Source organism: Cucurbita pepo, chromosome 9 (genome assembly GCF_057944985.1).
Source record: "Cucurbita pepo subsp. pepo isolate OVF chromosome 9, ASM5794498v1, whole genome shotgun sequence".
NCBI classification, from domain to species: domain Eukaryota; kingdom Viridiplantae; phylum Streptophyta; class Magnoliopsida; order Cucurbitales; family Cucurbitaceae; genus Cucurbita; species Cucurbita pepo.
The window spans coordinates 13,013,076-13,039,994 of record NC_141806.1 but is presented as its reverse complement, the minus strand read 5'-3'; the positions used below and the strand labels follow the sequence as shown (position 1 = coordinate 13,039,994).

Sequence of the window (26,919 nt, the reverse complement as noted above, 5' to 3'; positions counted from 1 at the left end):
CCCAAATAGGACAATATCTGCCAGTAGTGGGTCTAGGTTGATATATTTTTTTCCCTAGTAGACGCATTTTTAAGCTTGAGTGAAAGTCTAAAGATGACAATATCTACTAGCGGTAGGCGTGAACTATTATATTTATGTTAGCTCAAATTTGTCTCGTACTATATTTTTTTCTATTAACTTGGTGTCAAAAGAGTACATCGGTTGGAGAGGAGAACGAAACATTCTTTCTTCTCTCTTGTAGATCATTTTAAAACTTTGAAGTAAAACCCGTAAGGGAAAATCCAAAGAGGACAATATTTGCTAGTGTTGGGCTTGAACTGCTACAAATAGTATCAGAACCAAACACTGAGCTGTGTGCCAACGAGGACGCTAGACCCTCGAGAGGGGTGGATTGTGAGATCCTACATCGATTGGAGATGAGAACGACAAGCATTCCTTATAAGAGTGTGAAAACCTCTCCCTAACAAACACGTTTTAAAACCGTGAGGCTGATGACGATACTTAATGGGCCAATAGGTACCCATCGAACCTTATAGGGATTGAGTTTTCGGGTTATCTTTCTTCTAATTATTTAAAACAAATCTTACTTATCCACGTAACAATAATAACTAAAATCTCATAGAATTCAAATATCAAACATTCTTAAATTATCACCCACATCGGTAGCAAACGTTAAATCTATCTTAATTTTTCATAATAATTTGGAAGGTAAAATATGTTTTGGTTGGATAAAAATGTCAACTAACTCATCGAATCAAATTTTAAAATTTAAAAAAATTCAATCTTTATTCGAGTTGGATAGGTTACCCTACCAAAAATGCTTTCTTTTCGGATCCCAAATTCGAATCAGAATCGTAGACGGCTCTACAGAAATCCCGGGAGGAAACACAACGTTGACCCCACACAACGGACGGCTCAGATCGAATCATTTCTTACGGTTGTTGAATTGGGTTTGCCTTATTTGTTTCTCCTTCGTTTATAAAGAGGTAGCGAGAGAAATTTGCGTGCCAACTCCCCAATTTTCTCCACCGTTTGAAATCCTTCGCTGTTGGTGCGTTTTCTCTTCGTTTGTTCACAGATTTTTGTGCCATGATCCTTTTAGTTTTTGGGTTTTCATTTTTGGATTCCATTGTTTGCTTCATCGACAATTTGGTAACTGGGTTTTGTTTGTTCTTTTCATAATGTGATCATGATCTTGATGGGTTGTTCTGCTGATCATGTTTCCCTTTTGATCTTTAAGTTTTTGGATGCTTACGGGTCTGTAATCCCATTTGATCGTATGATATTTAGGGTTTGTTCTTTCTTTTGTCCTGCAATTTGGGGAAGTTTGAATGATTATGTAGGAAATCTCATTGTTTATGATTTCTAAATTGGATCATCTCTTTAAACTTGTAGGTTACCAATGGCGTTGCCCCACTTCAAAGCGGCTTTCTTATGTTTGTTCTTGTTGGTTTCATTTAATATTGTATCATCTGCATCTGGGTTGCTTAGAGTTGGACTGAAGAAGATTAAATTAGACTCAAAAAGCCAGCTAGCCGCCCGGCTGCAGTCCAAGGATCCAGAGATTTTGAAAGCTACGTTCAGGAAGTATAATCCCAATAGTAATCTTGGAGTATCATCTGATACTGATATTGTTGTGTTAAAGAACTACCTGGATGCTCAATACTATGGTGAGATTGCCATTGGTACACCCCCACAAAAGTTCACTGTGATTTTCGACACTGGCAGCTCGAATCTATGGGTGCCTTCTGCAAAATGCTTGTTTTCTGTAAGGCTCTATCGTGTTGAAAATTGAACATTCAAGTAGAAATGATATGTTTTTGGAGTATACTATGATTATAGGCCGCATACTCTCACATTCTTTTGTATGTTTTGATGTAGTTGGCTTGTCATTTCCATGCCAAATACAAGTCGAGCCACTCTAGTTCATACAAGAAAAACGGTACTTCCCGATTCCCATAAGCCAGACTGAATTGTAATTATTAGTACTTATTTTGATGTGGGGATGTTTGTAGATTGTACTTGTGTGAAGTGATATAGCTATTATACAATCGCAGCCCGAAATAATTTGGTTTATTGACTTCGTGCAGGGACATCTGCTTCGATTCGGTATGGCACTGGAGCGGTCTCTGGTTTCTTTAGTAATGACAATGTCAGAGTTGGAGATCTAGTGGTGAAGAATCAGGTACCTTTTTGCATTAACTATTTTTCTATCGAATTAAATCGTCGGAATGTCAACGGTTTGATAGTTCTAGCTATTGTCTCGTTTAGGATTTCATTGAGGCAACGAGAGAACCGAGTCTTACGTTTCTGGTGGCCAAGTTTGACGGGTTGTTGGGACTTGGTTTTCAAGAGATCTCTGTTGGTAATGCTGTCCCAGTATGGTAGGACATGTTCATCCAATATTACTGATTATTGTTTAAGATTTCTTGGCTCGTAGAGGCTCGTATGAGGTGTTTGTAATTTTCTTCTCAGGTATAACATGGTTGATCAAGATCTTGTTAAGGAACCAGTCTTTTCGTTTTGGCTCAATCGCAACGTTGAGGAGGAAGAAGGTGGTGAAATTGTGTTTGGTGGAGTCGACCCAAAGCACTATAAGGGCGAGCATACTTACGTTCCTGTCACACAGAAAGGTTATTGGCAGGTTGGTTGACATGCTTTCATCTCGTATCCTCCCGGTTCATGTCGCTATTACTTACCATGTTTGAATTATTCTGATTTGTAGTTTGACATGGGCGATGTTCTCATAGACGATGAACCTACTGGTATGCTTCCATGAATCGCATATTAATTATAATGTATCGGAAAAACTCGAATCTAAAATGATCTCGGCATGAAGTTTTCTTTTCTAATTCTTATATGGGGATTGAGTTTTGCATTCATGTTCTTCAATTGTTATTTCAGGATATTGTGGTGGTGGTTGTTCAGCCATAGCTGATTCTGGAACTTCACTGTTGGCTGGTCCAACTGTGCGTACAAAAACTTAACCTTTTCCTTGTCAATTGTAACTTCACTGGCTTCACAGACGTGTTTTAAAGCCTACAGTACGTAACGGGTCAAAGCAGACAATATCTGTTAGAGCTAGACACAAAGTGGTGTGTCAGCGAGGACGCTGGACCCCAAGGGGGGGTGGTGTGTCAGCGAGGACGCTGGACTCCAAGGGGGTGGATTGTGAAATCTCACATCGGTTGGAGAGGGGAATGAAACATTTCTTATAAGAGTGTGGAAACCTAACGGTAGACTTGGGCTGTTACAAATAGTATCAAAGATAGACAATGGGCTGTGTGCCAGCGAGGACGCTGGCCCCCAAGGGGGTGGATTGTGAGATCTCATGTCGATTGGAGGGGGGAACGAAACATTTCTTTGAAGAGTGTGGAAACCTCTCCCTAACAAACGCGTTTTAAAACCGTGAGGTTGACGATGGTATGTAACGGGCCAAAGCGGACAATATTTGCTAGCTGTGGACTTGAGCGGTTACAAAATGTCTCAAGCATATGGAAGCTTGTTAACCTAAGATTTTGGGCTTTAACTTGGAGCGTGTGTGTATAGATATAAAATTCACTTCTTCGTCTTACGATTAAGTAGAACGGCGTGACTTTGTCTTTTAAGTTGGGTCGAATGGCTACTTACTACAATGTTTGTCTATTTCTTATAGCCCATTATAACCATGATCAACCATGCCATTGGAGCTAAAGGAGTCATTAGCCAGGAATGCAAGGCAGTTGTTGCACAATATGGGCAAACCATTATGGATTTGCTTTCATCCGAGGCAAGTTAATGTTATCCTTTTTAACTCCCTGATTCTTGACATTATGATTTCTTTATAGACTCTGCCTAAGACACCCAATCTTTAAACCTTTTATACATTATTGACCTCTTGCTTTTTCGCTATCTTCAACAGGCAGATCCGAAGAAGATCTGTTCTCAAATTAAGTTGTGTACTTTCGACGGGGCCCGAGGAGTGAGGTGAATCCTTTTTTTGCTACCACAATAGTCCTGCTATACGAAATCGCCCTCACTAATTTACTTGGTGAATCGCTGATCCATGAAATTATGTTGTTCGTGTAGCATGGGGATTGTGAGTGTGGTGGATGAGAATGCTGGCAAATCATCCGATGGTCTACGCGATGCCATGTGCCCTGCGTGCGAGATGATGGTCGTCTGGATGCAAAATCAACTTCGTCAGAATCAAACTAAAGAACGAATAATGAACTACATCAACGAGGTGAAAAAATGTCTTACTTGAAGAATGTTACAGGTTCTTTAGAATATTTGTGTGACATCCCACCTCGGTTGGAGAGAGGAACGAAGCATTGATTATAAGGGTGTGGAAACCTCTCCATACCGGACTGTTACAAATGGTATCAGAGCGAGACACGGGGCGGTGTGCCAGCGTGGACGCTGGGCCCCCAAGGGGGGTGGATTGTTGTGACATCCCACATCGGTTGGAGGGGGAAATGAAGCATTTGCTTATAAGGGTGTGGAAACCTCTCCCTAATAGACCGTTTTAAAACTGTGAGACTGACGGTGATACGTAACGGTCAAAACAGACAATATTTGCTAGCGGTGGGCTTGGATTGTTACAATTTGGTTCTTGATGACTGAATTAGTTAACTCCTCTTGCAGCTATGTGATCATATGCCTAGTCCAATGGGACAATCTGCCGTCGACTGTGGAAGCCTTTCTTCCATGCCTATTGTTTCCTTCACCATTGGTGACAAAGTTTTTGACCTTACCCCACAAGATGTAAAATACTTGTTTCTTTGATATTACACTTTTTTTTACCAACTTTCTCTAACATGGTGAGCAATGTGAACAGTACGTCCTCAAGGTAGGCGAAGGTCGTGCAGCTCAGTGCATCAGTGGATTTACTGCGTTAGATGTTCCTCCTCCTCGTGGACCCCTCTGGTATAAGTTTTTACCATTCATTTTGCTCTCAGATTCAATCAAAATAACCTGTTTTTGTTGGCCACAGGATCCTGGGAGACGTCTTCATGGGTCGATACCACACAGTGTTCGATTTTGGCAAGCTGAGAGTCGGGTTTGCAGAGGCAGCATGAAGAAAGAAACTTCTTGTTTGGTGGCTTTGTTTGGTATGCCTTTAAAGCCTTATTATGCATATGAGCCATTTAAGTTGAAGTTTATGAACTTATGGAATGTTAAGAAGGGCAACCCCCAAATTTGTAAATGCTTGCTACTGAGTCGTCTTTTATTTATACAGCTTTTGTATAGTAGCTTGAGTATCTCTGCTGATTTATATACGAACAGAAGAGCTGATATATGTTTGGATATAAGTTGTGTTATCTCGATTTATACAACAACCTTAAAAAACAGGAACTCAAGGCCTTATGCCTTAATCTTGAACAATCTTTGTTCTGTTGTTGAGCATGTTGGGATGGTTGTAACTTGTTCATCACCACGGTCATTCCCGTGACTGCTGAATATAGCAATGTCGATGACATTTAGGCCGTTCCAACAATGCTGAACTCTAATCTATTGATGTGTAACCGTCCAAACTTACCACTAGCAAATATTGTCTGCTTAGGCTTGTTACATATCATTGTCGGAAATGTATCTGCTAGAGAGAGGTTTTCACACTACTATATGGAATGCTCATAAGGAGAGGAGAGGTTTTCACACCCTTGTAACTAGTGTTTTTTTCCCTCTTCACCTTTTGTGGGATCTCACGACTTCACCATTCTGATTTGTGGGATCGCACGAATTCACCCTTCTGATTTGTGGGATCGCACGAATTCACCCTTCTGATTTGTGGGATCGCACGAATTCACCCTTCTGATTTGTGGGATCGCACGAATTCACCCATCGGATTCGTGGGATCGCACGAATTCACCCATCGGATTCGTGGGATCTCACGAATTCACCCATCGGATTTGTGGGATCTCACGAATTCACCCATCGGATTCATGGGATCTCACGAATTCACCCATCAGATTCGTGGGATCTCACGAATCCGGGATCTCACGAATTCACCCATCGGATTCGTGGGATCTCACGAATTCACCCATCGGATTCGTGGGATCTCACGAATTCACCCATCCGATCCGTGGGATCGCACGAATCCACCCATCCGATCCGTGGGATCTCACAACTCCACCCATCTGATCCATTTATAACAATCTAAGCTCACTGCTAGTAGATATTGTTCGCTTTAACCTGTTAAGTATCGTTGTTAGCCTCACGATTTTAAAACGAGTCTGTTGAAAAGAAGTTTCCACACAATAATTATCTCTGATTGACGTATGATCTCAAATTATGGCTTTGGATTGAGTCTCCAAAGGCATCTCTCCCTAGGCATCCAAAGGCCCAAGTAGGACTTCAATTTCCAAACTCTATGAGGTGCCATAACAAAAAATACAACTTAATTTGGAAACTTCATTCTAGTTTATTTAGTTCAAGTATTCTTTTATTATTCAATTCTTTTGAAAACTATTTGTTTAATTATATTATATAAGTGTTCTTTTATTAAGCATCAATTCCTTAATCGAAAAGGTAAACATGGAATCTTTAAAGTCCCCAAACGATAATCAAGAATACCAATGGTCAATTTTACGCTCTACATTCCTCCATTTTTTTTCCACAAAACACATTCCAATCCATCCTCAATTCTTTCGTTCATTTACGATCAGAGTTTAAGATATATTCAAAGTATTTAAGTTTTGTGTCTAGTCTAATAAGATATATTAAACCTTCACTATCGCGTTGTAAAGAATAGGTCAATAAGCTATTAAATACATTGTCGAAACTCGTCAACTTCATACTTTTCAAGACGGGTAATGTAAACGGGTTCAATGCAAGATTACATTTTTATGATCAAGGAAGTTCTGAGAAAAATGTTGTGGACAGGACAACATAGTAAACATGAAGAACAATTATGTCGGCTTGTAGTATTTTGTTGGAACAAATGGCATTTTAGTGACAGCACCATCGTAGGTCTTTCCTCTGATAACAATCTTCACTTTGGTGCCAGCCTTGTGTGATCCAGATTTCACATAACCCATAGCAATGTTCTTCTTCAGGCATGGACTAAATCCTCCACTCGTGATTTCCCCAATGTTTTTCCCTTCCTCATTCTGAATCTCACTGTGGCTTCTTGCAGGAGGTCCCGACGAGACGAAACCGACACGCCTTACTGCTGGCCCCTCTTCGAGCTGTTTCAGAATCACCTCGGCACCGAGAAAACCGCCTTCTGCTCTCCTTCTTTTTCCTATAGCCCATGTTAGCCCCGCCTCGACTGGCGTTGTGTGTTGTTCCATGTCATTGCCATATAAACACAGGCCTGCTTCGAGTCGAAGACTGTCTCGTGCACCTAGTCCTGTCAATCTCACCTTCCCTTCTGATTTCTCCAGGATTGCTTTGGCAAGATCCAGTGCGTGCTCTGATGGCACTGAAATCTCAAACCCATCTTCACCTGTGTACCTGAGCAGGAGTATAAGAAAGTGTAAGGTGTTCCATTTTCGATACCACTCGCAAAGTCGGAATGCCTTGAAGCAAAACGATTAATAAATAGACTTCAACCAGTTTTCTCAAGAACAGTTGATAAATGATGTTATGATAAATCGACATGGCTCGTTCAGAGTGGAAAGGAAGCATACCCTGTCCTGGTGAGGAAGCAATGAGCTCCATTGATATCCAATATGCGAAACTCGCCGAAGTAAAGCTTGCTCAGATCGTCTTTCGTCAAATGTTGTAGAACTGGTGCAGCAAGAGGGCCCTTGGTATACAATCAATCAAGCAAACATGTAAAGAACAGAACAAAGCAATCGACCGAGTTCAACAATTTAATATAAACCTGGAGTGCTAGAAGAGATCTCTCATCATGAATATGCCACGAGACGTCTCCACCTTTTGCCTTGAAGGCCTTCATATGCTCCTCGATGTGAGCTAAATCCTTGTCTCTGCACCCCGCATTCACAACCAAGTATAAGTGGTCATCGGTCACCTTCGTGATCACCGAATCGTCGATAGCTCCACCCTTTTCATTGGTAAAGACAGTAAGTGTTCCAGTTCCAGGAGCAAGCCCAGCAACATCAGCAATAACAAGTGTTTCAAGGAAAGGGATAGAGTCCTTCCCCTTGAGGCTCAGTCCACACATATGAGAAACATCAAACAGTCCACCATTTTGCCTGCAGTTCACAGTTGAATCCATTATCGAATCCTTGTACTGAATAGGCATACTCCACCCAGCAAATGGAACCATCTTTCCACCATGAGCAACATGGAAATCAAATAGAGCAGTTTTTTTTAGCTCAGACTCTGCAGCAAAGAATCGACGCCCCACGGATTTCTTATCAGCCTGAGCGAGACGGCGGGTTATCGATTGCCCCAGTTGCCACAGACCTCCCCTCATCTTGCTAGTCTATAAATTAAACCACAGCATGAACACTTAACGAAGATAACTAAAAGCCTAAAAGTAGAAGCAAAATCAGTATGAACACTACAAAACTCAGATATATCATCGTTATGGATCATACACGAATTAAGAATAAGAACAGTTCGATTTACAAGCTGCTAATGATTTGCAAGTTCATCTAGATTAACAAAACTATTTAGTCGAAGGGTCGACGGGACATGGGAGCCTCAGCTCATGCATCGATTTATCGAAAGAACCAATGCTATCTCACTTCCTTCTATTAAAAAAGGCGAGCTGCCCTTAAACAAAAAGGCCGTCATGGATCATACACAATTAAGAACAAGAACAGTTCGATTTTCAAGCTGCTAATGATATGCAAATTCCTCCAGATGAACAAAACTATTTAGCATAAGTCGTAGATCTTAAGCAGATAGCATGAAGAACCCATATGGCACATTGCAGATGCAAAACATCAAGCGCATTAAATTTTGAAACACCGTCTGGAACAATTATAAACTGACCATCTAAAGAACAATCCAACCAGACAAGATTACAGACAGAATTCCAAATTCCCTTTCATGAACACCAAATTTCATCAAGCACATTTATGAATGCGATTCAACATCGATTTCCAAGATCCCATCAAACAATCCCAAAAACTCACAAAACCAATCGAACAATCCCAAGAAGAACAGAGAAGTTACGAGAAAAGATAAGAACACAGATGGGAAAACGCAATGTAAGCAGATAAAAAGACATGAAAGCAAGAGGGAATCACTTACAGAAATGGGTTATTTTCAAATTTAGTTCTTCAATCAAACAAATCTGAGAGGCTACAAGAGCATTTGTGGATCAGTGTTGAGCTATCAGGAGGAGAGAAAGGCTTGAAGCTTTATATATAGAACAAAAGAATGATAATCAAAAGAAAATGGATGGTGGTGGCACAGTCTCACACATACCCCAATCTCTTTAAACTCCCAGCCCATTCATCCGTTGCTTCGATCGTGTTTATACCCAAAATGTAAAACCAAATCCATCAACGGAGAATCTCCACCGCTTATGACAAAGTGGTGGGATCCTATGGCTGACCGACGGAGATCAGTTGAAAGCCTAGGATCGTTCCCATGGTGCTCCGTACAGGGTATCAGAATGCCTCACCCAAGTTCGGTGGGCGATCGCTTAAGAACTAGGAAATGGAAATGAAGATCAAGATCTTAACTTGGTTGTGTTTAGTATAATTTCCATTGGTATTGAAACAATATTGTGCATTAATTAGGGTTTAGGGTGTTTTTAGGAATTGTGTGAATTAGCAAAAATTGAGTTTTTTTTTTTAGCGATTTAAGCGGTTTACGATTGGGTCGTCCATGTTTTTGGAGGCTAGGTGATCGGGGTCTCTATGACTCGTTTAGGTTTAAACGAGATGATCATATATTAGGGTATGTTACAGACATTTGATCTAGTTTTGAACGATTTTAGGTCTCTCTTGATATTACGATATACATATCTAACTTTTATTTAGAGTTATTTACTGAGTATTGGTAATATTCATCCTTTCAAAAAATCGTTTTTTTAAGTAAAGTTAAGTGTGAGAGGAGTCGTCGTTGGTTGTGTCATTAGTTGTAACAGCCCAAGGCCACCGCTAATAGATATTGTCCGCTTTGGCCCGTTACGTATCATCATCAGTCTCACAGTTTTTAAAACGCGTCTACTATAGAGAAAGTCTAGCCCTATTCTAACCAGTGGCTCGCACTGTTCGATGATTGACTCTGATACCATTTGTAACGGCTCAGGCCCACTGCTAGCAGATATTGTCTACATTGGCCCGTGGTATCAGAGTCAGGTTTCAAGCAATGTGCTCACTGAGCTCCCAATGGGGGTGAGTTGTGAGATCCCACATCGGTTGGAGAGGGGAACAAAACATTCCTTATAAAGGTGTGGAAACCTTCCTAAGAGACGCGTTTTAAAAACGGAGAAGGTCGAAAGGAACAACCCAAAAGAACAATATCTGTTAGTAGTGGTCTTGGGCTGTTACAAATGGTATCAGAGTCAGTCACTGACGAAGCGAGCCACTGGTCGGAGTAGGACTAGACCCTTTCCATAGTAGATACGTTTTAAAACTGTGAGGTTGACGATAATACGTAACGGGCCAAAGTGAACAATATCTGCTATCGGACTTAGACTGTTACAGTGATTTTGACGGGTTGAGTTCATGTGAACGAAAAAATTTTCTATAGTATGGTGAATATGGATATTACTCTCGTTAATCATCGATTATCGTATCAACATCTTTTAAGAATAATGTAGACTCGAGACGTACTTCGTCATAGTTTATAATAAAAACCAAATCCATTTACTTGAAGACATGATTATATAACATGAAATCACACAAATGAAGAAAACAAACACTTGAACAGAATAACAAGACACAATTTTGAACTCAAGGCAGTCCACCTCCAAATCCACCACCAGCTCCTCCTCCACCTCCAGCTCCGCCACCTAAAGCGCCACTGCCACTGCCACTACCACCACCACCGCCGAACCCTCCACCTCCACCACCGCCGAGCCCCCCAATTCCAGACCCAAATCCCCCTCCACCTCCACTGCCAAAGCCCGAACCACCACCTAATCCACCGCCGCCACCACCACCAAACCCTCCACCACCGCCGAGCCCACTGCCATAGCCAGGAAAGAACTGGAAATAGCCTGTCTTTTCACTTCCAAACCCTCCCCCAGTGCCAACAAGCCTTCTGGGCTCCGAGGCACAGATTAGTGCAAACAGAACCAGCAGCCAGAGGAATTTCAAAGCCAAAAAAGAACCCATAATTTGGTTTCAAATGAAGAATTGTTTGATGGGAATTGGGAGTTATTGAACATGGGAATTTATAGAACTATATGAAGTGAAAAAAGGAAAAGAAATGGATCATTGAGTACCCGTGGGTGAGCAGTTCGCAGAGCTCAGACTTCCTTTTAGTTGACACTTTCCCAAGAACTATGCAGTTTTCCATTACATCATTTAAATTCTTGTTCAACCAAACATGTCTTTTTGAAACAGTCACAAACATAAAACTCTGTTCAACCTATTTTTGGTGAAGCCCATTAAGAATTTCGATAAAATTTAGCTAAGAATTCAAATCTTTTCGTAAAAATAGCTCAAGATGAGCATTTGATCAAAAGGAACACGAATCTAAGCACCTAGAAACCAGTTAGAACGGTGTCACCCACTCGTGACAAGAAATATAAGATTTTGAAACTTAGAGAGGCCTCGTGTGACGACCACTGGCCCGACCACAAAGGAGAGCGTTTCGGGGGATCGGTAGCTCATCTCTTAAGGAGGTTGATGAGGTATAAACCCTGAGATAGAACTGCTGTCCCAAGTATTGCCTTGCCCAACTCTCAGATCTCACATTCCAAATTCCTACATTATCAAGTGCCATATAGATTGCTGTCCATGACTTTGGATACACCTGCAGTTCATAAAAACAATGAACATCAGCAACAGGTCCTTTTTAGAGACACGATGTGAGATCCCACGTCAGTTGAAGCGGGGAACGAAGCATTTTTTATAAGGGTATAGAAACCTTGAGTGGTAGTCTAAAAGAAAAAGTCCAAATAGGACAATATCTGCTAACAATGGGCTTGAGTCGTTACAAGGAAAGTACAAGTACCTGAGTCGTGCAACGAGCGACCGTGTCTCTGAGATTGTATCGATCTCGGCTGGCAGGCGTCCATTGGCCTCCATCCATCCTGATCAATCCAGCTCCATGTTAGTGAGCAGAAACTGATTCTTGGTTTCATTGAAAAGATAAACTAACAAGTGAAATAAGTCGTAGTACCCGACGACGAAGAACGAGTAGCCATTGATATGCCATGACTGCACGGTTTCTTCCCAATTTTGGAACACGATCTCGATGTATTCTCGAAAATTAGAATCCATGACAGAGGTCTGGAGGTAGGCATTGCCCCAGGTGGGAGTGGTGGGAATGCTGTTGAGGTTGAAAACTCCAGGGATCTTGAAGAAGTCAGCCAGTTTCAACGGAGTGTCAGCTTGAACAAATGAGACACTGTTGACAGCAAACCTCTGCTTTCCATTGATAACGGGGGCCGAGTTCGCTAGTATGATCGTTCGGCTTGTCTTGATCAGTCCATAATGGTAGGAGCCTTGCGGATTCGGTCTCGGTCCGCTTGCAGTCAAATTCCAGCTGATTGAAAGAGAGAACGAAATCAGTGTAGGTAACTTGTCAACAAGACTAGACTAACAAGCAACTGAAAAGCTGTTGAGTTGACAAGATACCGGATAGATCTAGCCTGCTGGAGAGACCAAGCGATCTCGGTGGTCGGGCCACCCGGAACTGGACCAGAAACTTTCTCCCATGAATTGCTGTAGTGAAGTACAGCGGTCGTCGTGAGGATCGGAGAGGTAAACCGAGACGAAACAACGACGTAGTAGTCCTTAGGAGGTTGATCAGCAGTGACCAAGACAGAGTAGGATTGACCCAAATGGATGTCAAGAGAGGAATATGTGTTCTGGAGAGTGTGTGATCCTTCCACCTCCACCAGTTTCATCAGATGACCCTGAATTCTGAAGTTAATGGAAGCTGAAAGTCCCACATTTGATATTCTGAACCTGTATGTCTTCCCTGTAAACAAATATGATTAACAAACTTGCTATATGCAACTCATGAAAGATACATTTGTGGGCATATTTGACCGTCCAACCCCATCGCTATTAGATATTGTTCACTTTGGGTTTTTCCTTTCGGGCTTCCTCTCAAAGTTTTTAAAACGCATATGCTATGAAGAGGTTTTCACACCCTTATAAGGAATGATTTGTTCCCCTCTCCATACGATGTGGGATCTCACAATCCATCCCCCTTGGGAGCCTAGCGTCCTCGCTGGCACACCGTCCCATGTCTGGCTCTGAAACCATTTGTAACTGCCGAAGCCCACTGCAAGCAAATAGCATTCACTTTGGCCCGTTAGGTATCGCCGTCAACCAACGGTTTTAAAACGCGTTTACAAGGGAGAGGTTTCCACACCCTTATAAGAAATGTTTCATTCCCTTCTCCAACCGATGTGGGATCTCACAATCCATCCTCCTTGGGGGCCTAGCATCCTTGCCGGCACACCACCCAGTGTCTGACTCTGATACCTTTTGTAAGAGCCCAAGCCTACTGTTAGCATATAGCATCTGCTTTGGCCCGTTACGCATCGCCGTCAGCCTCACGATTTTGAAACGCGTATACTAGGGAGAGGTTTCCACATCCTTATAAGAAATGTTTCGTTCCCCTCTCCAACCGATGTGGGATCTCACAATCCACCCCCTTGGGGGCCAACATCCTCTCTGGCACACCGCCCGATGTCTAGCTCTCATACCATTTGTAACAGTTCAAGCCGCTAGCAGATACTTGAAATAACTACTGGTTTAGAAGCGCCAGAGGAACTCTCTTTGGGTTTTCCCTTTTGAGTTTCCCCTCAAGGTTTTTAAAACGCGTCTGCTAAAAAGAGATTTCCATCCACACTCTTATAAGGAATGTTTCGTTCCCCTCTCCAACCGATGTGAGATCTCACAAGCATAAAACAAAAGACAATAGCAAACATTGTTGTTCACCTTGATCCACATTAAACGTATACCCATTCCACCCTCGACCGTTGATTAGAAGCCCATCGGGAGCGGGAAGATTCCGACCGCTTTCAAGACCTTGTCTCAAAATCTAAAAAAGAATGAGAGACCAGCTTTAACAAAATATCCTCAAAGAATGGAACAACAACACCAACAAAACCAAATCTTCATGGCAGAACTTGAAAAGAGCTTAGAATGCTTACATAATGATTCGTCTTGAACCAGTCACCAGCTAGCACTGTGAAGTCCCCTGCAGGAGGCGCAAAGGGAACAGGAATTCCGGGTCGACTCCAAATTCTAATGCCTCCAAATGCTCCAGCTGCTTTGTGGAATGCTGTGGATGGGAAGTAGAAGTAAGTGCCAATTTGGTCCTTTGCCTGCAGAACATAAGTGAAGTTTCTCAATGGAGGGATAGCACAAGTAGTCCCATAAACTCCATCCTGCCATGAATTTCTTCTCTGCTGTAAGCCATTCCTGCAAAGTGACACCCACAAGAAATGCTCATATATCATTTGAATCATCTGGACCCATCAGATTTAGTGCAGTTATGATCTACAAAATCAGTAAGATGAGCAGACCAAGATTCAAAGATAAAAACTTGGCCAAAATTTAGCCATTAATGTGATTAAATATGGGGCAACTTTACAGTGATTAATAGATCATCAACCATGTGAACACTGAGATCTACAACAGGTCAGATTGACTAATATAAACATCATTTAATGTTGCTCTAGTGACACCCATTTCAAATAAACTGCTAACGAACAAAAATGAAACGGACAAAAGAGACTAAATAGAATGTTTACGTGAGATCCCACGTCAATTGGAGAAGAGAATGGAGCATTGTTGGTAAGAGTGTGGAAACATCTCTCTAACAGACGTGTTTTAAAAACTTTGAAAGGAAGCTCAAGAGGGAAAGTTCAAAGAAGACAATATCTGCTAGGGGTGGGTTTGAGCTGTTACAATGGTATCAGAGCTGACACAGGGCGATGCGAGGAGGCTAGCCCCAAAGAGAGTGGATACAAGGCGTGTGCTAGCAAGGACGCTAGGCCTCGTAGGGGGTTGGTTGGAGGGTCCCACATCGATTGGATAAGGGAACGAGTGTCAGTGAGGATGCTGGGCCCCTAAGGAGGGTAGATTGTGAGATCCCACATCGGTTGGGGAGGAAAATAAAACATTCTTTATAAGGGTGTGTAAACCTCTTCCTAGTAGACGATGAGGGAAAGCCCAAAGAAGACAATATTTGCTAGTGGTGAGCTTGGGCTGTTACAGTAGTATCAAAGCCGACATCGAGCGATGTGCCAGCAAAGAGGCTAGCCCCAAAGGGGGTGGACATGAGGCAGTGTGCCAACAAGGACGCTAGGCCTCGAAGAGCGTGGATTGGGAGGTCCCACATTGATTGGATAAGGGAACGAATACCAAAGAGAACGCTGGGCCCCGGAGGAGGGTGGATTGTGAGATCCCACGTCGGTTGAGGAGGCTTATAAACCTCTTCCTAGTAGACGTGTTTTAAAAACCGTGAGGGGAAGCCCGAAAGGGAAAGCCCAAAGAAGACAATATCTGCTAGCCGTGGGTTTGGGCGGATCCAGTTTACTTCATAAGATCATAAGATCAATTAAGAAAAGTTCAAAAAAATCTCTAGAACTTCACTTTACTGCGCTTGAACTTAGATCTAGAAAATGGATGAGAGGTGAAAGTAGAAACTTTCCAAGTTTCCATTTTCCCTATGTTACAGAACGCAACAATCTGACCTTTGCCACTGTCAAAATGAGAATGAATGCACAACATTAGCAGAGTAACCGACAGGACATTAATGTTCGTCGGCGCTGGTCTCAGACAAGCCAACTATCCCAGTTCGAGAACTCCCACTATTTGATACCAGAGAGAAAAAACATGATTTGTAAGTGTTACCAAGAAATGAGGAACGGCTCCTTGAGATAGTTATACACATTGATAATCAAATTATCATTAGTAACAGCATCGATCTGAGGCCCTGGGAACTGCCCATTAATCAAGATTCCCTGCAAAACGCCACCAATAAGTTCCAAATTCATTCTTTTCAAGATGCCATTGAGCAAGCAACAAAGGGTTTGAAGAACAGAAGATAAAAACGCCAACTTTAAGCTTTAAAAAAGCAAACACTTTCCAAATAAACACATAGAAATGAAAGAAGCATAGTACCTGTTGCTTAACTCCAAGCGGGTAGATATCACCGTAAGTGATTTTCCATGTGAAAAACCTATATGGGTTCTCAGCATTAACCTTAATAACAGCAAAAAGAACCATGAAAATGAAAAAACAGAGTACTCTGCTTTTCCTCATTGCCATGGGAGCTTGAAGTCAGCTGAAATGAACGAAGTGGCAGATCTAGAAGAAGAGAGAAAGGCTTCCTCTCTCTCTCTCTCTCTCTCTCTCTAAATCTACAAAGCTCTCTCTCACTCTACATTTGTTTTGTGGTGGTTGGCCTTTTGTAGAAGCTGAAGTCCGTCTTGGATGTTACCCAGAAGGCAGTGTGGAGGCTTGTGAGTTGTCAGTGTTACAGTTCAGAGATGGAGGATGGCTCTTCCAATCATCCACCGTCAATGGGGGTAGGCCCCATTGGCTTGAACGGCTGTGATTGGGTTGAAAAATGAAAGTCCATGGGATGACTGATAGATGAAGAACAAGGGAATTTACCTCAGGTTGGATAATTAAATACAAGATTCCCCTAGCCTGTAATGCTACCATGCTATAGTAAACTCACCGTCACGAGGAGTTTAACACCGCCGTCGCCGACGCCGCCGCACCAGATATTGAAATGCTTGGACGGTTGTTCTTTTAAGTACAACGGCAGAATCTCTATCCTAAAGCTTTAAACTAGGACATATATGTTGATTTTGATTGGCTTGAGTTTTTTTTTATTTTCAAAGACAACTTTAATCTCTCCGAAGACTTGAAGGATGTGGAGAATCTTGTGAGAAAGAGAAGAAAAAACATGGAAATCATATACCCTTTGAATTAAAAATTCAAGTAAGAAGAAAAATAAAAGCTAAATTATATATTTGTAAAATATCTTTGCTATTTGTTTTATCCTAGGTTGTTTTGAGAGAGAGAGAGGAATAAAACATTTCTTGTTAGAGCGTGGGAAATTGTCCCTAATAGACCTGTTCTAAAACAAGCTATTGATATGTAATGGGTTAAAGTTGACAATATCTGTTGGCGGTTTGGACTGTTACAAATGGTATCCGAGTTGTATTAGCGAAGACGCTAGGTCCCTAAGGAGGGTAGATTGTGAGATCCCACAACAGTGGGAAACCTCTCCCTAATAGATGCGTTTTAAAACCGTGAGACTGACGACATTATGTAACGGTCAAAGCGGACAATATCTGCTATTGGTAGGCTTGGACTGTTACACAAGGTATCTGAGCCAGAAACTGGGCAATGTGTCAGTGAAGACGTTGGACTCCAAAGGAGGGTGGATGGTGAGATCCCACATCGGTTGGAAACCTCTCCTTATTAAACATATTTTAAAACCATAAGGCTGACGACATTACGTAACAAGCCAAACTAGACAATATCTACTAGCAGTGAGCTTAGACTGTTACAGATGGTATCCAAGCCAGACATCGGGTGGTGTCCCAACGAAGACGCTGGCCCCAAAGGATTGTGGATTATGAGATCCAACATCGGTTGAAAAAGTAAACAAAACATTCCTTATAAAGTGTGGAAACCTCTCTAGACGTGTTTTAAAATCGTAAGGCTGACAACAATACGTAACGGGTCAAGGTGGACAATATCTTGAACAAATAAACATTTAACAACTCTTACATGCAATCAGAGTAAGGACCCATGTGATTGTGTCGGGTCAAATTTCACTCATTTGTTAGGCAACAATCCATATCTCAAAATGGGCAAAACGAGCAGACATGGAACAGAGGAGCAGTTCAAGATTTAGCATATGAGTTTAGATACACTGATGCTGGGAACCATCCAAGATCTTGGGAACCATTGTTTGGTTCTAAGCTACATACAAAATCGCATACCATGAAGCATGCATTTTTAAGCACTGCAAATGAACAAAAAAACGATTCCAGCAGGCTTCCACCACACAAAACTAACTAAAAAAACATCAGATTACAGGCTGCTTATTGTCAACAGCAGGCCATAATGATCACTGGGCAAAACAGGGAGCTCAAGCATCTTCATTTCTTTACCTACTTTCTTCTCCTTTGTGTATGTTAATTCAGGAATTGGATCAGTCCCAATCATTACAATGGAACTTACCTTGAAATCTTGTAACTTACAAACGAATCGATCCAGACGTCTTTGCAGCGTACGGTTCCCAGATAACATCTTGTTCGATTTGGTATCGTATGTCCAACCATTTTCACCGGGGCGTAATTCTTCCCAGGCATCAATCCAGTCGTCGGGAAAAGGAAACTGACCATCCGACTTATCGTCCCAGTTCATGTCACCGCCAAAAACGACGTTCGGATTTTCCTTGAGAAAGTCGATGGCTTCTTTGGCTTGAATTACACGCTCTTTGCTGTACATTTGATTCCACTTTGGAGGTGCAGGGCAAGGACTCTCAAGATGGCTTGTTGCTACTGTCAATGAAAGGCCATTTTGAACTTCAAGATTGGCAACGCAGAGTTCTCTCCCCATTATGGAATTGGAAAATGGTTGACAACTGAAGGATTTCACCGGCAGTTTGCTCAACTGATCAGTGAATGGATAAATTATATCATCAGTTTATGATGCAAAATGTTGAAATGAAGCATAGTACTAGATCAATAACAGGTTCGTCACTCTCGTATTCTACTTTTCGACACCTCTCCGCGCAGACGACATAAGAACTAGAACAAGAATAAGATTTTGACAAGGGCTGCTGTGGCTGTTGAGAATGCTAGGTGTACAAATCTTAGTAAACTCCTCTTGAGAACTCTGAGGTGAACGAATCAATCCTTATTAGAGTATGGAAAACCCTCCCTAACAGATGCGTTTTAAAACTGTGAAGCTAACGACGATACGTAATGGGCCAAGACAGACAATATATGCTAGTAGTGGGCTTGGGCTGTTACAAATGGTATCAGAGCCGGACGTTGGGCCCCAAGAGGGGTGGATTGTGAGATCCCACATTGGTTGAAGAGGTGAACGAAGTGTTTCTTATTAGGGTGTGGAAACCTCACCCTAACAGACGCGTTTTAAAATCGTAAGGCTAACAACGATACATAACGGGCCAAGACAGACAATATATGTTAGTGGTGGGCTTGGGCTATTACAAATGGTATCAGAGCCAAACACCAGGTGATGTGCCAGCGAGGATGCTGGCCCCAAGGGGGTAGGACTATGAGATCCCATATTGGTTAGAGAGGTGAACGAAGCATTTCTTATTAGGATATGGAAACCTCTCCCTAACAGACACGTTTTAAAACCGTGAGGCTAACGGCGATACATAACGGGCCAAGACAGACAATATACGCTAGCGGTGGGCTTGGGCTATTACAAATGGTATCAGAGCCTGACATCGGGCAGTGTGCTAGCGAGAACGCTAGGCCCCAAAGGGGTTGGATTGTGAGATCCCACATCGGTTGGAGAGGTCAACGAAGCATTCGTTATTAGGATGTGGAAACTTCTCCCTAACAAATGCGTTTTAGAACCGTGAGGTTGACGACGATACGTAACGGGCTAAAAACAGACATTATTAGCTAGCGGTGGACTTGGGTTGTTGGCGGGAAGGGCTCTCTTTGCTAGTTTCGTGGGGAGTCAATTTGACATCATTTCATCAACCATATCCATTATAAAAACTATACTTCACCCAGAAGCCAAAATATGCTTTCATTTGTGTAGGAAATGAAATATCAAGCAAAGGAGGTAACAAAAAGCTCACCAGCATACAAAAGTATCCCCTTGAATGAGCATCCTTCTTGACCGAGCAGCGATAAACTTTCCACCAATTGGTAATCTGGAAGATGTTATATATATCTGGAGTAACTTCCTGCAACACATTGTAAACGTAAAAGAATGCATCACGAACCAAAATTCTAGAAACTCAAAATGTAACGGCTCAAGTCCATTGCTAGCAAATATTGTTCGTTTTGACCCGTTATGTATCGCCATCAACCTCACGGTTTTAAAACGCGTATGCTAGGGAGAGGTTTCCACACCCTTATAAGGAATGGTTCGTTCCCCTCTCCGAGTGAGATCTCACAATCCACCCCCTCATTGGCACACCACCCGGTATCTGGCTCTGATACCATTTGTAATCGCCCAAGTCCACCACTAGCAAATATTGTCTGTTTTGGCCCGTTACGTATCGTCGTCAGTCTCACGATTTAAAACGCATTTGCTAGGGAGAGGTTTCCACACCCTTATAAGGAATGCTTCCTTCCCCCTCTCCAAGTGGGATCTCACAATCCACCCCCTTGAGAGCCCAATATCTTCGTTGGCACACAACCCAGTGTCCGGCTCTGATACCATTTGTAACAGCTCAAGTGCACCGCTAGCAATATTGTCCATTTTGGCCCGTTACGTATGGCCGTCAGCCTCACAATTTTAAAACGAGTCTACTAGGGAGAGTTTTCCACACTCTTATAAGGAATGGTTCGTTCTTCTCACACAACAACACGTGTATGAAACTGATGGAGTACCTGGAAACAAATAACATCTGGTGAATGCCGTTGGATAAGTTGTCCAAGGGCTCTCATTCTATTACGCATCTCCAAATCTTCTCGGAACCATACATTGTAAGTCAAAATCTTTATGGGTGTCAAACTTGTCCTAGAACTAGAATCCCCTGCCACCCATCAACACAATAAGACTAACCCATTAATACAACTTCAAACTACATTGTTCTTGAAAAAACAATAATATTGACACACAAAATCAACACAATAAGACTAACCCATTTCAGCAATAGTGTTCGCCGATGCCTTAACACCACGAAATGCGCCCAATTCAGCGAAATTGTCACCACCCACCACAGGAACAGGGTCGTCTAGTTTCCTTTTCTTGCAGGGCTGCAAGGGAAAGAACACAGACCCAACAGAAGAATCCGCATCCGCATCCTCGCTGACATCGATCAAATCCTTGAAACTCGAAAGCGAGAGAGACGGAGCCCTAGTGCCACAGAGCTCGCAATCGGAATTCTTATATGGGTTCAGGAAGGTGCAGGCCTTGCAGGACCATTGAGGGGCGGAGGAAGAGGACGGTGATGGCGGTGGAGATGAAGGAGACAGACAGATTTTGCAGGCTGCCTTTTGGGAAGGTGGGTTGAGGAATGTGCATTTTTTGCAGGACCAACTAGACATCGACACAGATAGACTGCAAATCGTTCGACGATTAATCACCGAGCGATGAAGAAAGCGGGCGCTTGAGAAAGATAGTGAATGTGCTATTGATTGAAACATCAACGATTTGCTCGATTTTTGCCGCTTCGAGTTCCGATTCAATCGTCGTTTTAATCTACGTGAAACAACCTTAGGCTCGAACGACATGTCGTTTGGCCGATAAGAGGAAAAATCAACGCCCATAATATATATGTCTAAAATTTATAAGGAAAATTAATATAAACTAATTTTTAAAAATATTTAATCATAAATTAATAATACTGATTAATTTTAGAATTTATTAATAACAACATCATTTTTTTTTTAATTTCAAAATAATATGATTCAACCCCGAACCCTTTAGAATGTAGCATAATTGGTGCGTCCAAAATTTGATATGTATTTGAATCATAGGGACTAGTAATCGATGATAGTGTGATGTAATAAAAAAAATCGTCCCAAATGTTGGATGAAAATCCCACATCCGCTAATTTAGGGAATGATATGTATTTATAATCAAGAATATTCTCTCCATTGGAATGAAGCTTTTTATGGAAACTCAAACCAAAGTCATGAGAGCTTGTACTCAAAATGGGCAATATCATACCATTATAGAGAGTCGTGTTCGTCTAACACCAAATACACCTTTGGAAAGACTAGAAGTTCTTGTAAAGAACTCAAACGACCTTAGCCCCTCGAATGAAACATTCTTATAAGGGTGTGAAAACCTCTCCCTGGTTGACGTGTTTAATAACCGTAAGGCTGATAAAGAACGAAACACCCTTACACCCTTATAAGGGTGTGAAAACCTCTCCCTGATCTTACGGTTTGGCTGAGCTATTCTTATAAGGGTGTGAAAACGGACAAAAACATTCTTATAAGTGTGTGAAACCCTCTCCCTGATCTTACGGTTTGGCTGATGACAAAACATAATGGGCCAAAACAAACATTCTTATAAGTGTGTGAAAACCTCTCACTGATCTTACGGTTTGGCTGATGACAAAACATAATGGGCCAAAACAGACAATATTTGTTAGGGATGAACTTGAATTGTTACAAATGAGGCATAACATAATGGGCCAAAACAGACAACATTGGTTAGAGATAAACTTGAATGGTTACAAATGGGGCAGTGTACCAGTAAGAACGCGAGCTCCAAGAGAAACATAGTTAGTGTCGGTCCAGAATATGGCATAAAATCTATACACTCTTTTTTATCTTTTTCTTTATTCACCCTGTAATTCCTTTGAAAAAGGTTCTACATATGATAAAAATATAAAAATACAATAAAAATTCTCTTAAGCTTCCCATGTGCAAACTTAGCTCTTCATACCCTTTAAGATATGCATATTTGAACTTTAGCCCATATTCAACAAAAAGCCCTTTACTACCAAAAAAAATAAATATATATTATATATATAAATAAACTCTTTAATTTTCTACATCAGCCTCCTCACCATGGAGCCATCAAAGGAATGAACAGAAAGAATGAGCAAAGTGCAAGCAGAAAAACATGGAGTCCCTTCTGAGCTGCTGCTGCTGCTGCTGCTGCTGTTCCTCCACTGGCTTCAGGGATTTGTGTTGTGTTCTTCCCTGTCTCTTTCGTTTTATTGCCTACTTTCTTACTGCAAAACCAAATGCATACATAATTAAGCACTCAAAAAACTGTGTTCTTTGCTTCGGAATTCAAGGAACACTCGGTTATGGAGTTTCTATTACCTTCCTGGAAATATGCAGCTCCCATGGCCTGCAAAACACAACCACATTCCCCATATAAGTTGGTCATGATGCCACAAATCACAGGTTACTAGATACTAATGCTGCACAAACTGACCATGGGGTGCCCCCATGTTGCAACCAAAATCTAACCCAAGTAGCTAGGTGCTGCTAGTGCATTGTAGATATTGTTCGCTTTGGCCTGTTACGTATCAAGCTAGGGAGAGGTTTCCACACCCTTATAAGGAATGCTTTGTTCCCCTCTCCAACCAATGTGAGATCTCTTAATCTACCCCCTTGAGACCTAGCGTCCTTGCTAGTACACAGCTCAGTGTGTGGCTCTGATACCATTTGTAACAACTCAAGCCCACCACTAGCATATATTGTCCGCTTTGGCCTGTTATGTATCGCCATCAACCTCACGGTTTTAAAATGCGTCTACTAGAGAGACTTCCACACCCTTATAAGAAATGTTTCGTTCCCCTCTCCAACCAATGTAGGATCTCACAATCTACTCCCTTGAGACCCAGTGTTCTCACTGGCACACTACTCGGTGTCTGGCTCTGATACCATTTGTAACAGTCCAAACCCACCACTAGCAGATATTGTCCGCTTTGCCTCGTGACGTATCGTCATAAACCTCACAATTTTAAAACACGTATGCTAAGAAGAGGTTTCCACACCCTTATAAGAAATGTTTCGTTTCCCTCTCCAACTAAGGTGAGATCCAGAATGGTGTAATATTAGATATGTTGGCTTTTACTTGTATGTTCTATATTCTTTCGTGGTGGGTGATGATTCGAACCTTAGATCTTTTGGTCGAACATAAGTGAGCCTAATGTGTATCATTCAGTTGTGGTGTTTTGTTTAATGGCTTCACAGTATCAAACCATTTGAAAATAGGCATAATTCCAAGAGCAAAGTAAGTGAAACAATAGCAACCCAGAAACCAGTGTTCATTGAAAGTTAAAGCAAAGAGATGAAACTCACTTGGGTCAGTGGTGGTGATCATAGCCACGCCCTTGAAATCACAAGATCCAGCACTTTTCCCTTCCTTCTGGTAATAGCTATCAAATGCATAAGAAGCATGGTTCTTCACATTGTTAGGCTGATAACAAGCTTCACCAGGCTGAATCTCTGTACAATTAGCTTTCCCAGGTCCACAAGCCCAATCTAAAGCTGTCTGCAATGTCTTAGTATCAAACTCATCCATGGCAATACAATACGTCTGGTTCGTCGTATCATTAGCCAAAAACGTCCCACTTCCCGACACATGAAGCAAATAAACCGGCGTGGAGTTCCCATAAAACAGCCCCCAATTCGCCTCCGACACCGGCGGAGACCGTAAATCCTCATTGAACAGCTCGTAGATGTAAACACTGGAAGTGATTTCAGGGTGAAATGGGGAACCACTCCGGTCGAGAATATGCTTGATTAGATTCGAATTGAACGTGTCGGCGTTGTCGATTGTGGCGTATGGCTCTTTCGAATCGCCCTTTGAAGGCCACCCACTTTCAGTGACAAGAACCACAACATCAGTGATATTGAGATTCTTCATCGAGAAATAAGCAGAATCAATCATGGCGTCAAGAACATTAGTGTAGTGAAGCAGAGTATTGGGATCGACCATTTCTTTAGAAGGAATCAAGGGCTTAAACAGCGCATTATCAAGAGGAACAACCCCTTTGTTTTGCATAAAAACATAATAAGGGTAAAAGTTCATCATCAATGGCGACCCAGTTCTTGAAAGGAACCGAAGCAGAGGAAGCATGAACTGAACCAAGCTCTGGTTGAAGAACGCCTGTGACGGCGGAAATGGGTCGAGGATAATCGAAGCGGCATGGGGAGTAGAAATGGTGATTTGGGTTTGAAGATTTGCAGAAACTAAACCACTGTAAAGGGATTCAATAGCAGGAAGTAACAAAGGGGAAACAGAGGGGATAGTGGTTAGAACCTCATCGCCGACGGAAATGCCGGAAATTAGGGTCTGGGGATAGTACGCCACCACATTCCGGGCGATCCACGCGGCGGCGGTAGCATTGGAAGATCCAATTGCAAGAAGCTGATTGTTGGGTACACTGATAATGACACGAATTTTCGACCCATTTAGGGCTTTGAGGATATCAGGATTCGCATCGTAAAGCCTAATATGAGTGATTTTCTGAAAATGCAAGAACGAAACCAAGTCTGAAGGCGACATTAGATTCGAAACGTCACTCCCAATATTAACCCCAACAAATGGCTGATTATCGTCCTTCTCCGTGTTCTTCCCGTCCATCAATGGCGGAAATCGACCTGCAAAAAACCCCCAAATAAGAAAGAACAGAACAGAACAGAACAGAATGTTCTTCAACTTTTTAGCGAATTTCATGTGGGTTTCAAGACATCATTACCTCTACAAACTGTAAGAAACCCAAAAAGGAAGAGAAAGAACAGAGAAAATTTAGATTCTGCCATTGAAGCTTGAGTTCAGCTACATCATTCTTCGCCTCTGTTTCAGCTAAAGATCCTCGCATCATCTAATCTTCATCAATTTATACTGATCTACAAATTGGAAAGGCCAACAACAAAAAACCCAAATGGATTGGGATTTTTTGATTTGATTACAGAAATTACAATGGACCATAATAATCAAGATGATGAAGTTACTGAAAAGCCCTCGTGGGCCAATAAAGAACTGTTCTTTTTGGTGGACTTAGTGCTTAAGTTTTTGGTATTCTTTCAATGGCTATGATTCCTTTCCCTTCCGACACGATGGTTGGCTGAAAAAGGGGGGAAAAGGGAGGACTCTTTTGGAAGTTTTGAGTGTTTGTTGAGGAGAGGATTGTAAATTCACATGGGTTTCGAAAAAGTGTCCGTTCTAGACATGTTAGATTGTTCTTGAGGAAAACGAGGCTGTCCCTTACACAACATAGAGACATTACTGCGTTTGTTTTTATTTATGGCGCCTTGTTTTAATCCACACCATTTTCACTCAGCTTAATTTACTCCAACATTTAATGTTTCTAACGAACAATCCCATACCCGACACGAATTCTTTTAACATGTTTTATCTCCTCGTTCTACATGTTTTCTAAGATGTTTCTTAGGAGGTCACTCAACATGGAACTGTGTCAACATACAACTATTCGAGTTTGGTGCCTACTGTCTGTGGCCACATGTCGGATGTCTCAGTCATACTTGTCCAAGACGTGTTGTCGAGAGTCGTATACCCATTCCAAACCCCTTTTACTTACTTCACGTGCAATCACGTCTTTACTATTCATATCGTGTCAATACAGGGTTATATATGACTATTCACTAAAATCATGTCTACACCCATCGTAATAAAAATGCCACAAAATGTACTAACAAGAGAACGTGACTAGTCGTTAATTCTTCCCATCCGAATTATATGCTACCAAAGCTATAGTTATTGCTTATTTGCTTTTAGCATATAACATAGCTTTCTTACAAATTGTTTTCAACCCATTTCCTCCCACACGTTTTTTAAAACACTTTTGTCCCCGTTAACCTGTTCATCGAGATAGAATAAGTGTCGCACAATCCATGTCTCGCTACTTAACTTTGAAGTTCCTTTGTTGAGCCACCGAAAAAGAAGATATACATCATTGATATAGATAGTAAGTATCGTTATTAACCGTCTCATCTGGTTCGATTAGTATAAGAAAGTGATGGTTTTGAGGCAACAACCATAGGTTTTGTTTTACTAAAAAAGGACAAACAAAGGTGTGTGGGTTTGTACATAGCAGAGAGTCACAAGTGGGTGTAAGAAAATCACGTGAGTCGGTGAGTCAGAGTTCCTGAGATGGGTTCATGAGTTCTTCGAATTTCAAGATCAAGTTTCTGAATGAGTGCCAGAAACAGGCATTGGATACCTTTTACCAAAAGTAGGTACGATTCTG

At 41.8% G+C, this 26,919-nt stretch overlaps 5 protein-coding genes across 5 annotated transcripts; 1 reads left to right on the top strand and 4 right to left on the bottom strand.

Annotated features, from left to right (window-relative positions):
• Positions 1-894: 894 nt before the first annotated feature.
• Positions 895-5,303, top strand: LOC111802486 (aspartic proteinase). The gene is made up of 14 exons (XM_087127140.1): positions 895-1,051; positions 1,396-1,768; positions 1,882-1,942; positions 2,091-2,185; positions 2,272-2,384; positions 2,476-2,644; positions 2,726-2,765; positions 2,905-2,969; positions 3,656-3,773; positions 3,906-3,966; positions 4,069-4,225; positions 4,627-4,746; positions 4,820-4,908; positions 4,976-5,303. Exons 2-14 carry the CDS (start codon positions 1,403-1,405, stop codon positions 5,058-5,060), a joined length of 1,539 nt encoding a protein of 512 aa, XP_086983266.1. The 5' UTR covers positions 895-1,051; positions 1,396-1,402; the 3' UTR covers positions 5,061-5,303.
• Positions 5,304-6,750: 1,447 nt separating this feature from the next.
• On the bottom strand, positions 6,751-9,486 carry LOC111802514 (Glycine cleavage T-protein family). The gene is made up of 4 exons (XM_023686913.2): positions 9,154-9,486; positions 7,811-8,377; positions 7,614-7,732; positions 6,751-7,437 (listed from the first exon to the last, which is right to left on the bottom strand). The coding sequence occupies exons 2-4, from the start codon at positions 8,366-8,368 to the stop codon at positions 6,891-6,893; spliced, it is 1,224 nt and encodes a 407-aa protein (XP_023542681.2). The 5' UTR covers positions 8,369-8,377; positions 9,154-9,486; the 3' UTR covers positions 6,751-6,890.
• A 1,942-nt stretch (positions 9,487-11,428) lies between these two features.
• On the bottom strand, positions 11,429-16,428 carry LOC111802481 (L-ascorbate oxidase homolog). The gene is made up of 8 exons (XM_023686867.2): positions 16,173-16,428; positions 15,903-16,012; positions 14,195-14,465; positions 13,980-14,082; positions 12,663-13,008; positions 12,205-12,570; positions 12,037-12,115; positions 11,429-11,835 (listed from the first exon to the last, which is right to left on the bottom strand). Exons 1-8 carry the CDS (start codon positions 16,317-16,319, stop codon positions 11,623-11,625), a joined length of 1,635 nt encoding a protein of 544 aa, XP_023542635.2. The 5' UTR covers positions 16,320-16,428; the 3' UTR covers positions 11,429-11,622.
• A 1,469-nt stretch (positions 16,429-17,897) lies between these two features.
• LOC111802155 (endonuclease/exonuclease/phosphatase family protein) lies at positions 17,898-21,421 on the bottom strand. The gene is made up of 4 exons (XM_023686419.2): positions 20,875-21,421; positions 20,621-20,766; positions 19,861-19,968; positions 17,898-18,689 (listed from the first exon to the last, which is right to left on the bottom strand). Exons 1-4 carry the CDS (start codon positions 21,377-21,379, stop codon positions 18,105-18,107), a joined length of 1,344 nt encoding a protein of 447 aa, XP_023542187.2. The 5' UTR covers positions 21,380-21,421; the 3' UTR covers positions 17,898-18,104.
• Positions 21,422-22,692: 1,271 nt separating this feature from the next.
• Positions 22,693-25,678, bottom strand: LOC111802485 (O-Glycosyl hydrolases family 17 protein). The gene is made up of 4 exons (XM_023686874.2): positions 25,408-25,678; positions 24,005-25,309; positions 23,018-23,045; positions 22,693-22,923 (listed from the first exon to the last, which is right to left on the bottom strand). The coding sequence occupies exons 1-4, from the start codon at positions 25,469-25,471 to the stop codon at positions 22,752-22,754; spliced, it is 1,569 nt and encodes a 522-aa protein (XP_023542642.2). The 5' UTR covers positions 25,472-25,678; the 3' UTR covers positions 22,693-22,751.
• Between the last annotated feature and the right edge of the window lie 1,241 nt (positions 25,679-26,919).

Excerpts from the sequence above, each read along its gene's own strand:
- LOC111802485 (XM_023686874.2), bottom strand. The coding sequence starts at position 25,471 with ATGGCAGAATCTAAATTTTCTCTGTTCTTTCTCTTCCTTTTTGGGTTT. Across the intron at positions 25,310-25,407 it reads GTTTCTTACAGTTTGTAGAG|GTCGATTTCCGCCATTGATG; the intron begins GTAATGATGTCT and ends GGTTTTTTGCAG. Across the intron at positions 23,046-24,004 it reads GATCACCACCACTGACCCAA|GCCATGGGAGCTGCATATTT; the intron begins GTGAGTTTCATC and ends TGTGTTTTGCAG.
- LOC111802514 (XM_023686913.2), bottom strand. The coding sequence starts at position 8,368 with ATGAGGGGAGGTCTGTGGCAACTGGGGCAATCGATAACCCGCCGTCTC. Across the intron at positions 7,733-7,810 it reads GATCTCTTCTAGCACTCCAG|GGCCCTCTTGCTGCACCAGT; the intron begins GTTTATATTAAA and ends TTGTATACCAAG. Across the intron at positions 7,438-7,613 it reads TGCTTCCTCACCAGGACAGG|GTACACAGGTGAAGATGGGT; the intron begins GTATGCTTCCTT and ends ACTCCTGCTCAG.
- LOC111802155 (XM_023686419.2), bottom strand. The coding sequence starts at position 21,379 with ATGTTTCAATCAATAGCACATTCACTATCTTTCTCAAGCGCCCGCTTT. Across the intron at positions 20,767-20,874 it reads GAACACTATTGCTGAAATGG|GGGATTCTAGTTCTAGGACA; the intron begins GTTAGTCTTATT and ends GATGGGTGGCAG. Across the intron at positions 18,690-19,860 it reads GGGGATACTTTTGTATGCTG|TTGAGCAAACTGCCGGTGAA; the intron begins GTGAGCTTTTTG and ends TTCACTGATCAG.
- LOC111802481 (XM_023686867.2), bottom strand. The coding sequence starts at position 16,319 with ATGGCAATGAGGAAAAGCAGAGTACTCTGTTTTTTCATTTTCATGGTT. Across the intron at positions 16,013-16,172 it reads CGCTTGGAGTTAAGCAACAG|GGAATCTTGATTAATGGGCA; the intron begins GTACTATGCTTC and ends GGCGTTTTGCAG. Across the intron at positions 13,009-13,979 it reads TACGTTTAATGTGGATCAAG|GGAAGACATACAGGTTCAGA; the intron begins GTGAACAACAAT and ends ATTTGTTTACAG.
- LOC111802486 (XM_087127140.1), top strand. The coding sequence starts at position 1,403 with ATGGCGTTGCCCCACTTCAAAGCGGCTTTCTTATGTTTGTTCTTGTTG. Across the intron at positions 2,186-2,271 it reads ATCTAGTGGTGAAGAATCAG|GATTTCATTGAGGCAACGAG; the intron begins GTACCTTTTTGC and ends TGTCTCGTTTAG. Across the intron at positions 2,385-2,475 it reads GGTAATGCTGTCCCAGTATG|GTATAACATGGTTGATCAAG; the intron begins GTAGGACATGTT and ends TTTTCTTCTCAG.